This window comes from Microchirus variegatus (genome assembly GCF_963457635.1).
Source record: "Microchirus variegatus genome assembly, chromosome: 1".
Classification (NCBI taxonomy): Eukaryota; Metazoa; Chordata; class Actinopteri; order Pleuronectiformes; family Soleidae; genus Microchirus; species Microchirus variegatus.
In genome coordinates this window covers 20,451,164-20,466,261 of record NC_139802.1, presented here as the reverse complement: position 1 = coordinate 20,466,261, position 15,098 = coordinate 20,451,164, and the positions used below count along the sequence as shown (strand labels likewise).

Sequence of the window (15,098 nt, the reverse complement as noted above, 5' to 3'; positions counted from 1 at the left end):
AACAAATAATGAATTACAAACGGCAGCATCCACACAAAGACGCTCAGGTTACATGACACACCGTGTGGCCCCGCTGGCCTGAGACTAAACATACAGTGTGTGCACCGAGGGCTGAACAATTAATGGTAATCTGAAACGACGCAGTTAGCAATTGGCAAAGGCTGCAATTTAATCATTGTGAAGTGAGTGTGTTAGTGTGCGTGTAGGCAGCAGGACAGTATTTCGAGGCAAAATGTATAAAGTTACACGTTTATATATCTTTATTCTCGTTGTTGGATTAGAGTAGTTCATATTCTTGATGGCGTCTTGTGCGTTTTAAATGTAATACAAAGTAAATATTGGCCGAAAGCTTGACGCAAAATACTAAAAAGGAGATTTGTTATACAACGTTTTAAGCCTCAGACAGATTTGACTGTATATTATCACACCACGTGACTTCATGCTTATGTTACACAAATAAAAAATAGAAAATCGAGATTCCTTTTCCAATTTACACAAGATTTCACTGACACGTATATTTGAAAAGCGACGCAAAACGGCGCTTAATCACCCAGACAAAGTAAAAAAGAAAAAGAAAAAAACTAAGAGGCATATCATTAATCTAATTTCACTGAAACGGAGCCATCGTTATTGCTTTACATGCCCTTAACATTACAATCACACAACACCCACGCAGTCATTTCACGGGGATTTTGATCCCATGCTCGCCAAGTTGATCTGATTTAAAGCCTTGATAAACTTCAATTGGAAGAAATAATAAAAAAAAAAACTAACATCAGTGATGTTAAATAAAATAAAAGGAATTACCGCAGGGCTTTTTCTTTTTGTAATAGTCACACTGACTTAATTTGCCAATGTTGGAAATTTCTTCCTGTTCCATTTACGCCTCAAACAGGTATGAGGAAATCAAAGAGTCTATTCGTGTGAACAGTTAACGCTTTCGGTTCAGTTACATCCAAACAAGTCATAAATGATTCCAATAAAAACTCTGATTACAAGCTGATAAAAGGACATATTTTATGTTTTTTTTAAGATTGTGTGTTTGTGGGATTTAAGATAAGCGTAGTATGTATGTTTGTCCATCTTTCAGTGAATTGTGCGTTTGTTTGGTTATGTGCAGCAGAGGCAACGTGCAGGTGTGCTCGTGAGTCTGGTGAGCAGGTCTTTAATTCACTGCTTGTTTTATCTTTACTCCTTTGGCCCCATCCCAATACCTCCCCTAACCCTCAATTTTTGCCCTAACCCTGATTAAATTACCCATGATGCTTTGCGAATTCAGCGCGCTGGCTGATTTTTTTTTTTTTTTCAACAAAGATGGCGGCCACATTTGCAGAAGAACAATTTTGTTGTAAGAATATTTTCAAATTGTCAACATGTGACGTAGGTGAGCACATTCGTTATGTTCACTTTATGTTTTTTTATTATTATTATTATTTTAAGTACATTGTAGTCCTACTTTTTAATAGCTCTAATGTCCAGTCTTATTGACTTAAACTGTTCACTTGTTTTTAACCATTTATTTTACTTTACTGATCCTTGGGTTTGGTGTTTCCATGAAACCAAACACTATGAAAAGCGCTATATAAATACAAAGATTTACCATTTTTTAAAAATAGTAATATTAAAAACCTAACCTTAAGTATGTATTAGGAAGCTGTTTTATGACACATCTGACCTTTTGTGGCTTAAGCAGAACTTTGATTGAATTCTACTCGGGAAGGATTTAGTGTCTAAAACATTGGATTAAGCTGGAACAAAAATAACCACAAATATTTACAATAACTCTGAAAATCCATTAAGAATTTGAGAGGATTGTATATTCATATAGCAACACGGCCGGCAACCTTTTCTTTGTCATGCCAAACAAGTCTTTGGCTGGAGCTGGTTAGCTCTCTTTGTGTGTTTGGTTATCAGCTGAGCTCTTATTTTGTCTGTGCTGTAATCCTTCCAGTCGTCACCTATGGGGGAGGATGAAAGTCTACAGCCCTGACCCAAATTCATAGAAAAGACCTTAGAGAGACAAAACAATAGCAAAGCTTACATATATATATTAAAAAAGTCCCTAATTAGTGCTTTGTTTCTTATATCGGAGGGTAGGTGCAATCCGGGGCTGGCATGGAACAGGGGAAACATTGAAACCAGTAATTTCATCCACTTGGTAAAACATTAATCAGAGCTGGTAACTACACCGAAGATTCCGACACCAGGTCATTTTCATTGTCTGCAGATTACACACACAGCTCCTCGCACAGCTAGAACAGTTTGTGCCGAGTATCGGGTGAAAACCTGGACAGAGGGCATGTCGTGTTCTTTAATATCACTATCTATTGCTGTTGTGGCCCAGAGAAAGACACTTGACCCCTCCATTTAATCCCTCACAATATCCTGATCTGTGTATATTACTAATAGATTGTTCATACGTTCATTCTAACCGCTTTATCCTCCACATGAGGGTCACCGATGTGCCTGGAGCCAATCCCAGCTGAGCAGGTCGCCAGTCCATAACACACAGAGACTAACAACCATTCACACTTACGGTCAATTTGAGCAGTGATCTCAAACTCGCGGCCCAGGGGGCCACATGTGAGCAGCCCTTAGATCGATTTCATGCGGCCCGTTTTTAATATATACATATTAATGATTTATTATTTAAGTTTTGCATCATCAATGTGTTTTTTTATTGTAAACAATTAGTGCTGGGCACGTTAACGGCGTCAACGTTAATGCACATTAACGCATGCCGCGTTTCCATGACGACTGACCGGAAAAGCACACACGTGACGTCATGTTTTACGTGACTCCTAATAAAATGAGTCTCTAAAGTAACGCTAAACTTTAAAAACAGAGGCACACATACGCAGTACACAGTTAGCTGTTTATTTGTAGCGCTGCTCTTTTCCTTTAATAAACACACCGCTCCAGTTCGACTGTAGGCACGCTAACGACACTAAAGGAGCTAATTGATAAACGGTGCCTGGACTCCGGTGCAGCGGCACGTAAACATGACATCACGTGCATCTTTTTCCGGTCAGTCGTCATGGAAACGCGGCATTCGCAAATGTACGTTAACCACTGTTAACCCATTAGCGTGCTCAGCACAATGAATAATATATCAAAACAAACATTTGATTTATTAAGGGCTTTTCGTAACTTTGGCTGCTCACCATTTAATTCGACGTGGGGATCAGAAAATGATCAACACTTCTGATAATAATAATAATAATAATAAACTCTGTTTGTGCTGCTGTGTTTTGCTGCGTTGCTACAGTCACTGTGTCGGAGGCCCATTCCAAACATCCATAAAATCTCTGCTTTAAGACAACACACACAACAGTAGTTTTCTCTGTTTTGGCCTTTTGCTCGACAACAACACGGGTCAACAGCTGCTTTATTGGAACTAAATGACTGAAAACATCAATAAATGTATCTTTCAGACTGTGTGCTAAAAAACAAGAGCAGTCTGAATATGAATCCTTTCAACCTGTGATTGGATCACGTTGACAAGATCAATATGTTGTGAAAGTTCATCACATCTACTGTTTGGGCGTACGTATCTTCTGCCTTCCTCAGAACTGTCACCTGATGTAAGGAGGTGACGTGCCTTATCAGCTGTTGATGAGATCAAGTCGACCTCAAAGTTACAGTACATTAGATTCATTCCATCCTGTTTTGTTGTTGATTTGCGTTGTTTTTGTGGAAAAAAGGGCAACTCAAAGTAATCTGCACTCTCTGGACGGGATTAAATTTGCAAATCCTCAACACTGATGTCCATCAACATGTCCGTAACAGAAACAGTGGACTCTCGGCGTGAAATCTGTGTTGCCCAAAAAAAACTTTGATTTCTTTGTTTAAATCAAAGTTATGATTCATTTCATATACCATTTTAAGTCATGATATAACGTAGCAATAATTGTGCAGAAGTCACAAAATCAATCCGATTTTAAACATTCTGAATACTTTTTGCTCGCTTGTGTTCATATAATTGGTGAAAATGTCTTCTTTTTTTATCAGAAAAAAGGATATAAGACACTATGTTCCACATTCTTATAGCCTCTGTATAAACTGTAGGTTTAACAAAGTAATGGAAAAAAGCAGCTGAAAAAGGGTTAATTATGGTTGTTACAATGCAATTTAACCACGTTTGTATTGTTTGATTTGCTTTATTCTACTATTCTACTGCTTTTCTTGGGCTATTGGTGTTTTACCATGTTATCTCTGTACTGTCTTTTATTCAGAGGAAACCACTTGGTATCAGTGTTCTGAAAAGTGCTATACAAATAAAGTTATTAGTAGTAGTAGTGTGGCCTGCACAATTGAGTGCAAGTCATTTCCAGTGAAAATCATCTGCTGCAAATATGTAAAGGAAACAGACAAGTAAGCTTTTTTTGTGCAGAGCTTGTTTTTTATTTATTTTATGTCCCAGCTTGAACCAGAAACATCCAGGACTGGAACATATTCAGCCAAAGTGAGTCAAGTTGTCTGAAGTGCAGACATTATGTCATGACTCATGTTTGTCAGTGATTTTTCCTCGGCCACCTAAAATTTGTGGCTTTGCTTACGCTGTAAATTTTGATCCAGACACAGGGACTTGGACACATGTTGATTTTTTTGCTGACCAAGTGCTGATCCCAGCTTCAGACGAGAGTGGAAGAGGGGCTCTATAATTATCATGATGAGGTCATCTCTTGAACTTGACCTAAAGTTATCTCCTGAGCCGAAAACAAGGATTTTTAACAAACTCATCCATTCAGCCGGCGTTGCGACGGGGGAAAAGCATGTGATCCCCGAAGACGCATGACTGCTCGCTGGCCGTGGCGAAATCATAATTGGTCATATGAATGACGCACTTGCTGAGCCTCTCCAAGTGACTACATAAAAGGATGACTATCAGCAGAGCAGTTGTTTTCTCTACTTCTTCTCTTTTTTGGGACACACACACACACACACACACACTCATTCAGAGTTCAACGGCCTTTGGACCAGAGTGTTGGAGGCATGAGACGTCGACGCAACCTCCATCAATGCTTGGTAAACATATGGCTTCCAAACAAAGGGGAAAGACGGTCGAGGTGAAGTTGAGGAGGAGGGCGAAGGTGTAACTGACACTGACCGACTGACCTGATATCCAGACATAACAACACCACCACACCTGGGAGCACTCGGGTCAAACAAGCCCAGACCTGTTACAATATTGACCCTCGCCACCCCGACATACCACGAGTCAGCAGAGAGAGCGATGCCTCGCAGCCTAAAACGCGACGCAGGAGGCGCCGTCTTCCGTAACACAGTTCATGCGAGTTCAGAGGTAAATAAAGGAAACTCGTGACCTACTTCTCATAATGTTTGTCACCCAGTTTCATAGCACTGGAGTTGCTGGGGGGGGAACTGTGTCACCCGAACAGAAAGGGCAAAAAACAAAAAAGGATGTTAAAGGATTATTATACCATATTTCTCCAAGTTAAGCTAGTTCCCTGGTGTCCTAATGAACATGTCTGTGACATGCTTTGGTCAAAATACCTTAAGGATGAAGCACCACAGCAGTTCAATCACCCTGCCAAAACAGCCCTGTTCAGAACACTCTGTTTAGTAGTATCTCTTTAGGTCCACCTAAAAAAAAGCATTTGGAAAAGTTTTTTGCAGGCTCTGCAAGTATTTGCAGGCTCTTGCCGGCACATTGCCGTCATATACAAAATGTATCCACTGGACAGATAAATCCTCTGAGGCTGGAAGTTTGTGTAGAACTCTGTGCTGCACTGTGGAGCCAAGAATAGAACTTTTCATGGACTTAGCGGACTTCTGGTTTTCAGATACTGTTGCCCTCGCCTGCACTCTCACGTGTTTTACGGACAAAGCGGATTCCAGGAATGTCTCATTGTGACGTAGCAATGAGTGCTCCTGTACTTAGACTGAGGAGGACCACAAAAACATGACTGAGTCATCTTTTTTCACACTTTGCCTACTCATAGGGCCTCCAGTGTCCCAAATATAAGGATTTAAATGATTAAAAAGTTGATTTTGCATAATATGTCCTATTTAAAAATGATACAATATAAAACATCGGCTGGATTTCCCATTTGTGTTTTCGGGACTAATTTGAAGCTCATGGATTTGATTCCATGCTCCTGTCAAATCTGTGCTTTCACAGAGCTGGTCATACTCAGGTTTTATACAGAAGCAGATCTTTTCTTTAACCTTCAGAACACAGAGCATTTCGGCTGCTATATTTTAAACGTACATGTGCAAAAAAAAAAAAAATGTCACCCCTCTATAAACACACCTGAGCAAAAATGACTCAAAATGTTTCAAATCGGATTGAATTTGTCAAATTTGGAAACACGTTGCAGTTTTCAAAGTTCACTCGGCTTGTTTTTATGAACAAAAAGAAAAGAAAAATGGGTAACACTTTAAAATAAGTACACACTATTAGCATTTGTTATGCAGTAATAAATATTTAATTCATCATTTATAACGTATGAATACACTTTAGTATGCAGTTTATAACACAGTTACAAATGTTAGCATATGTACTGATGAGTAAAACATTTAGAACTGTGTTTATAAGCTACACACGAATGAGAATGAATGCATTATAAATGATGAATTAAATATTTAGAAATGCTTAGCTAATGCTAATAGTTTGTACTCATTATAACGTGTTAACGAAAAAGGGTCATAATTTTACACAAGACAAAAAACCCTGCATTTTTTTAAAGCCAGAATATGTGACCTATAAAAACACACCCCCCATATAAGGAGTTGTGTATTATTCTCACAGCAATTTTCCAAAGTGGACGAGTTAAAAATCTTGTATTTTTTTTTTTACCAGTGAGGCTTTGAGGTCAAAATTGAGAAATCAAGAGAGTTAAGTTTCTTTATTGTGTCAAACATTGGTTAAGCTTATTTGTTTTAGTTTTGGTTTCAGTTTGATTCTATCGTTATTTTGTACGGATGTGCACGCGCGCGCACACACACACACACACACACACACACACACACACACACAGTATTTCTGGATGTACACTATCGTTCAAAAGTTTGGGCTCACTTAGATATGTCCTTATTTTTTAAGGAAAAGCACTTTTTTTCAATGAATATAACATTAAATGAATCAGAAATACACTCATTGTTACACATACATTGTTAATGTGGTAAACGACTATTGTAGCTGCAAACGTCTGGTTTTTAATGGAATATGTACATAGGTGTATAGAGGCCCATTTCCATTGTTCTAATTGTGTTTGCTAATGGTGTTAGAAGGCTATTGGATGATTAGAAAACCCTTGAAAACCCTTGTGCAATGATGTTAGCACAGCTGAAAACAGTTTTGCTGGTTCTTTGATGAAAGGACAAACTGATTATTTTGAATAAAAATCATTATTTCTAATCTTGTCAATGTCTTGACTATATTTTCTATTCATTTTGCAACTCTTTTGATGATGAGTAATTCATTCTCCACTAACTGGAAGAGGAAGGAAGAATTTAATTCAATAAAGGAACTGAAGAGAAAACAACCCACTGGCATAATAGAGCAAATAAATAGCTGAGCACATGACATGACATTTTAGGTGTGCCATGTGTACACAGGGTTATTTATTCTTGTGTGACTTCCTCCCCTCCTGTAATAACCTGGGGAATATTGGTGGGAACATCGCCGCCGCCCCTCCCTTTCAGACATTTCAGTGCACTTTCCTGTACGATGAAAACAAAAGCATGGACGGCCTCCAGCAGCCTGCTGTAGAGAACACGGTGTGTTGCAACAACTTCTGCTTGAGCGAAGACACATAGCCGTCGTAGCACAGAGGCCACAGTGACTCTGCGACATACGCAGACCATAGTATTCACGGTAACATCTCACCGAGGGAGGCACAAAGGCATTATGATGTTGAAAATGATCACGCAGTGTAATTAAGGCTGCAGTCGAGGATTATTTTCTCCATTCATCGAGTATTTGAGTTCTCAAATGTCTTGTTTGGTCCACAAAACCAACAGGATTCATCTTATTAGCATTTAAGCAGCTGAAAACTCAGACAACGTGTTTTAATCATTGTACAAACAAAAGTGCAATGAAACTAAAGTGACACCAAATAAAACCGCCTGTGTTTACCACTGGTCCTCTTTCACTTTCTTATTCTCTTGGTGTGTGTGTGTGTGTTGGTGCGGTGACTGTGCTGTGCGTGTTTGCTTTTGACAGCCAAAAACGCAAATTAATACCAAAATGAACTGAACTGTCCTGCTCGGTAGCTAACGTCGTAGACAACTGAAGATCTGCAAGTGGTTGCCAAGCGATTGTTGAGTTGCTCTAAAGGTATATTTAGCATGTTGGTAACACTGTAAAGTGGAAATATGCAGTATTTCAACAGCTTCGAAGTCATTGTGATGGGTAAATTGGAGGCTCGCTGCACTCCTTCATGCTATCTGTTAGCAGAAAACCAACCTTGCAAGATCAGGGCCGACCCAGAGAGAATTAGGAGGTCTCGTTGAAGTCTCGTGAAGTCTCCTGAGGTCTCCTGAGGTCTAGCAAGACATGCGGCACACCAGTACTGGCTGTAAGATCAAGGCAACGTTAGCATTATTATACACATTCATCGTGGCAGCCTCTCTGACCGAGCGAGGGGCGATGCACACACCTCTAGTAAATCTCGGACCAGCTTTTGTCGAATGGCGAGAACTGCAAAGCTTTTCAAAACGAATGCTTACGGGCATGGACACGGCTCCGCGCTTTGTGTCCGCCGGGCTCTGTTGAAACAAACGCACAGTATAGATAATAAACGGGTGCATAACAGACAGATGGATGTTTACGGTGATGTTGGTGCAGCCAGAACACTGATATGCACCAACAAGGTTAAAGTGACCACAAACAGAAACACCAGGGTGCAGCGAGAGACGATAAGAGGACAGCCTGCGTGACAACTGCTAACATGGCTAAGTCATGGTCTATTAATACTGCAGCGTTGGTCATCGCTCAGAGAATAAACGTTCAGAGAGTGGGAGGGCGACGACACCGAGAATAAAACATGACACAACCGCTCACAACCACACACAGAGCCATACAGAGCGTAATGACCAGCGGTTTGATGAATGAGTGACATTTGACCTATGATCCACGACTATTTTTATGCTTCTATTTAAAGCTATTGTTTTCATAACAATACACAATACTGTTCACCACGAAGGCTTTTTTTTCTTTCTTTCTTTCTTTATACACACATGATATCACCATGTACGACAGGAAGGAGCAGTCCCCACCTGTAAGAATGCTGCTTTAAAGCTCCAGTATGTAACATTTTAAGAGGGTTTACGGGCAGAAAGTAGTCCAATAAAATGTTACGTGCCTCTCAGGGTGTGTTTACCCCATGAACCTTTGCTTTATTGATATTGATAGTGAAAGACAACTATAACCACAGATTATTCACCGCTATTGAATTATTGCCCGGCAGTGTTTGTAGCCTTAGACTAAGTCTTTTTACTAGTGCTGGGCACTAGGTTAACATGACACGTTTCCATGACGACTGACGGGAAAAAGACGTCATGTTTACGTGCCGCAACACCGGAGTGCAGGCACTGTTTACCAGTTAGCTCCATTAGCTCCTTCAGCACGGTTAGCGCGCCTACAGTCAAACTGGAGCGGTCTGTACATTAAACGAATCGTCAACTCTTCTAATAAACGATTGGAGGCTTTTTACATGATTAAAACAAGATTTCTGAATCTTTCAGCTATGAATATTTTCTGGTTGCTTTGCTCCACATAACAGAGAAATCATTAAAACTGAATCATTTTGGATTGAGAACATCATCATTTCCAGGTTTGACAAACACTGATCAATGTTTTTTTTAACATTTTATGGACCAACCGATTAATCAAGAAAACAATCGACATTAATTGATAGTGAAAATAATTGTTAGTTGCAGCTCCACCAGCCTCTCCATTAAACTTTATCACTGTGCCACCACTTGTATTAGTTTTTTCAACATTGTTCTGTGCCTCATTTATAGTTGTCTGTACGGGTGTTTTTTTCGCTTCTCCCTGCACTGTCATTTTATCTTCGTTTTGTTTACATAATATAAGCACATTGTACAAAACTCTGAACTGAATGTACAAACCAGTCTGCATTTTCAAGGGCACAACACGAGAAGAGTCTTAAGTTTCAAGTCTCACCACTGAATGTCACTAATTCTTCAAACACACTGGGAACCTTTGATATTATTTTCAAAACACTCTCAGATTTGCATTATGCAAAACATCAGCTTGTGACAGACCTGGTTATATTAGGGACATTTCAAATGGAGACCATTTGAAATGTCCCTCTCACTGGTTCAGGATCAGTTTGACCTCCCGGTGTGCAAACAGAACATATCGACACTTATCAACATCAAAGCTGCTTCTGTGCCTCTAAAGAGGACACGACCATGACCGCTGACAAAAAAGTGACTGCTCTATCTGAGAGCATTTGAGGGAAAAACTCAAACTCTGGCTACAAAACAAGAATCAGGGATTTACTCGAAACACATTAGAACAAAAGTCACAAAAGGATTTCCAAACACCTTGACTCTGAAGGCCGCTGAAGTGGACAGAGCACACAGGACCAAACATGAAGAGACACATTTAGTGGTGTTTTGCTCAAAAGCACAGAAACAGAGGGAAGCGATGAGCAGACGCTTTGTGGGTAAGAGTCTGCACGAACACACAAACAACGTCTCTATATTCAAGTAGCAGAACGCAGACTGTAGGCTGAGGTGTAATTAAAGGACTCTCTCTGAAGCTCAGACGCTGCAGGTCTCTATTTCTTCCCCAGTGAAGCCACTCCAGAGACACTTGTGAAGTTAGAGTACTTTTTAAAGATTGAAATGCCAAAATTTGGATCACTTTCAACACAGCACGTCTTCATATCGCAAAGCCTCTGCCTATCTTTGCATCTCAGGGTCAAAATTCTACATATCAATGACTTTTAACTGGTAACTTCAGCAGAGGGTTCCTGTTAACGATAAACTTGTGCGTCAGCTGACTTCCCAGAAACTGTTGCTTTTTTTAAAAGCTGTGTGGGCGGGCTGTTGCTATGGGGAGGTGGAAAGGCTCAGGGCCAATATGCTCTGACTGGCTTAAGAAGCTGTTCCTCTGAGCTCAAGTTACTGAAAGTGCAGATGAAGCTGCAACATGACAGTTTACACACAAGCTTTTGAATGGAGAGGGGGGGAGAAATCTGCAATAAACAATGACATAGTGAGGTCTATCAAGACTTTTAACAGATACTTAATTTGTTGTCACACTTTCTTCAGGGTTTTGCTAATGTGTATCAACAGGTATTGCTTTCAGGATCCTGAGAAAAGGTTTAAAATTAATTTTTAAAAGTTGGTGGTTTCTAAAAGTGCAGACACTAAAAGTGAACAGAAGTACATTGTTGTTGTGCAGAACACGTCTGGCATATAATCTACACCGAGTAGGTGGATGAGAGCAGCAAAAAAAAAAAAAGAAGCTCCACACCTACAACTATCCCACAACAGGAATGCGTTTCACCTGCTGAATTGTTTTCTGCAAGCACTGCAAACAGTCACTTTTCTGCACTGCACCGATCCCGCACGGTTAGCGTCGCACAGGTTTGTTCAACCACAACACGATTTAAGCAAAAGGCAAAAAGCAAAACAAAAAGCAGCTGCAGATATGAAAACTCTTGTCGTTTTTTTCTGACAGCAGCCTTGTAATGTTACTTTTTAGTGCTGCAGGAGAAAAGTTAATTCAAGCTCATATTACGATAAGTACAGTAGATATGAAGAATGTGAGAAAGTTTTGAATCGTATCGCCTTTTTGTCCACATGAAATCAGCATACTGCGTTTCTCAAAATGCCTTTCATTCCATGCACTTTCATGTATAGATGTATATTTAACATTAGGAGAAGGTCATAACCAAGCCTCAAACCCCAAAAAACCCCATTGGATGTCGCATAGACAAGATTTAAGCGTATGCACCAGGTCTTCTTTGTTTTTTTGGCGTCTGTTACAGCACTACATAGAGGCCTGGCATATAAACTACAACGTGTGGAGTCTTAATGCGAAGTTTAAAGATCAAGATCGTGAGGGACTGGCTATAAAACGGTTAACCCAAGTTACACTTCCTCATGATTCAATATAGCCTTTTATAACCCTCTTGTTCTGGTATTAATTTCATAATCTAATGTAGATTGTGTTGAAAGAGGACAAAAACAAGATCTATTGAATTAAATAATCGTATGGTATATATACAATCAAATCCCACCTAAATGCATACATTTGTTTCATCTTTTACAAATATAAACTTCAAAGGCCAAAATACAACATTGCATTTTTTGAAGACCCTGTCATGCAACTCTATTTCAATTGATGCTGCAGTAATCCTGCTGGAAACAAGAAACCACAAGTCTAATCTTATTTAGGCCAAACAGAGCTACATTGTTCTAGAAAGTCTTGTTTTATTTATAAGCATGACAGGAAATAGCCTAGAGATACTTTGACATTACTTTACCTTCATTAGTTCTTTTACACAACTAGTCCCTCTGTAGCTAAATTTTAGTTATCATACACTACTCCATTTGCATGACAAAATATTTGTCATTGACAGATGATCCAAAGCAAACACCTGCCCCAAGACACTAGGACTGTTTTTTTTTCACCATCCACAATCCACTCGTGTATGGTGGAAACTGCTCTATGAAACTGCCAAAGTCCCCATCGTGTGGGTGTCTGTTATTCCCACTGAAGTGTGCAGAGGGTAACCAGGGTGGTGACTCACATCAACGGCCGCAGGAGAGGACCTGCGGAGGTCTGCTGTGGATCATCACCATGGAGAGGCTCAGCCCCATTTCCTCCCTAGACCTTGATGCGGGTTGTGTTTGGCCCGTTACCCAAGACAACAGGAGGATCTGCACAAACAAGGGCGCTGCCACGAATCATCGACAAGGATTCCCCTGCTTAAGGATTGCTGTAGACTCCAAGAGTGGTATTGGTTCCTTGTGGCTCAGTGGATGGAAGTGGAAGGTTATTACAGTATTTATATTTTATAGAAAGGCCTAGCTCTGGGCAGAGTTGCCGTCTTACCAAAACCATGTCAAACAATGTTTATGGCTAAAACAAAATGACTCAAATTTCCTTGTGAATCTGTAAACACCAGTTACCAAATCACACGAACCAGATGATTTAGTCATCTGTTTCTAAGCAGCAAGAAATATTTAGCAACCCAGGAAGTACCAACTGCAACTCTGAGGACGCTGTGAACCGCGTTTTACCCTAGTTTCACAACTTAACCGATGCTGGTGTATTGTTGTGCACTAGAACTTTGGCACTTTGTCAGACTCGCACTGCAACCAGCGGCTGCAGCTGAAAGCTCGGTGCTAAGGCTGGGGCGTCACCGCAGCATCAAATTTCTAGGAAACGGCAGCTACTGCTCGCTCTCGGGTTGCGGTGTGAATAAACATCCAAGTGTGGAGGTGTGAAGTTTAGTTTAGTGCAGGGTGATTTATTTCAGCACAAGAGCACCAGGTTCAACACAACCATTATCTTATCAAATATAAACAAGAAAAACAATCCCTAAAAAAAAAAAAGAAGTATCAAAAGGTCAAATCATGTGAATTATATTTGTCTGTATTTATTATGTCAACCTGTACAGATATGTTAGCTTATTTGAAACTATTTACAATGACTGCTTTCCGTCAGCTTTGGTGCAGTCCAACAGCTCAAGCTGCAGCATCCCACTTCACAGTCCTCGTTTGTTTCGTCCAACAGACTCACATTTTCCATGCTATTGTACACAGCCAATAGTCCAGAATGTGGTACTAGTGCAGACGAAACATTTTCCTAACAAGGAAACAGAGCTACACTTCATGCAAATCCCCCTCCCTGCTCGTGCTTGAGGCATCCATACAAATGATCCAGGGGATATGAATGGGCTCTATGGAAATGGGCGTCATGGCTGCATGACTTGGAAAAAAAATTAAACATTTTCTTCCCTTCCTGCTTTTGCCTGGGCCATAACACCCTACTGCCAGGGAATTACTTAGTTAAAGAACATGTAAACAAAGAAAAATCAAGAAAAAAAAAGTCACAAGTGACTTCCCATTACCATTGCATAGCATTATTTTTACATTCATTAGAAAAATAAAATTCTTTGTAAATTAGATAAAACCTAATTGTTTACAAGTTGACTACCAACATTCAAGTCCAGTCTTTTGTGTCAACAAGAAAAGATGTACTTATTTTAAAGGGTGTGGGTGGAAGGCAGCCCAGAAAATAAAAAGATAAGTCACAACATGTGACCATCTTATAAATTAAGCTTAAGCCAAGCTTTCATTTCCATCTTCTTTAGTCCAAACCGAAGGAACACAGGTTGTGAGGAGAAGAAGCATCCAGCATGTGTCAAAAAGGGTCCAAATTCACCTTATTAAAAAAGCCAGTGTTGCCCCAAGTCCAGCAACTCCACAAATGCCAAGGAGAGCTTTCCTCAATGTTGACTCTGGATCCTCTACTCGAAAGAACTCCACAAATCCATCCTGGAAAAAAAGAGAAGAAATTTAGTATGGGCACCAAGGAAAAAATTGACTGATTCACTAGACATGTCTATTCAATTGCACAATGCCAGCAGTTATGCAACTTTTTTTCTGCTGCACTCTGTCACTCAGACATTAGTCATAGTAACTTACCCATGAGTTGTTTTTCAGGAGCCAGTCTCTCTGGTGACACAGCAGGTACGCTGAGATTTCCTGCCCCACCAGCTCAGCTGCGTTCTGTCGTCCTGTCTCCTTCAAGTGCTGACATACCACAGCCCCGAAAGCCACCAGGCTGGTGATACGACCCCAGTTTGTGGTACCATCGCTGAAGAGGCTCTTGGCTACCGAACTGATGAAAGCCACATCATCCCCAATGTTGTCTAATGACAGTCTGTTGATCATGCCTGGGGAGGAAATTAGGTTTTGGTCAAAATGTGTAAAGAAAACACAAATATTGACCCTTTAAAACATATCCTACATGGTAATCAGAATAATTTTCATAGGTTAAGAAAAGAAAATCCCTTTACGAATAAAATCAAAATGAGGGATTTGTGGGATTGATGTGAGCTGGGAAGTAATAACAGAAT

General features: G+C 40.1%; 1 protein-coding gene across 1 annotated transcript in view; it reads right to left on the bottom strand.

Moving 5' to 3' along the window:
- mcl1b (MCL1 apoptosis regulator, BCL2 family member b) overlaps positions 1–15,098 on the bottom strand; it is a 34,748-nt gene that overhangs the window by 18,629 nt on the left and 1,021 nt on the right. The window contains exons 2-3 of the mRNA XM_083890088.1: positions 14,665–14,915; positions 14,402–14,514 (exon numbers count right to left, since the gene is read on the bottom strand). Coding sequence (XP_083746214.1) covers positions 14,402–14,514; positions 14,665–14,915 — 364 coding nt within the window. The remainder of the gene's footprint in view (positions 1–14,401; positions 14,515–14,664; positions 14,916–15,098) is intronic.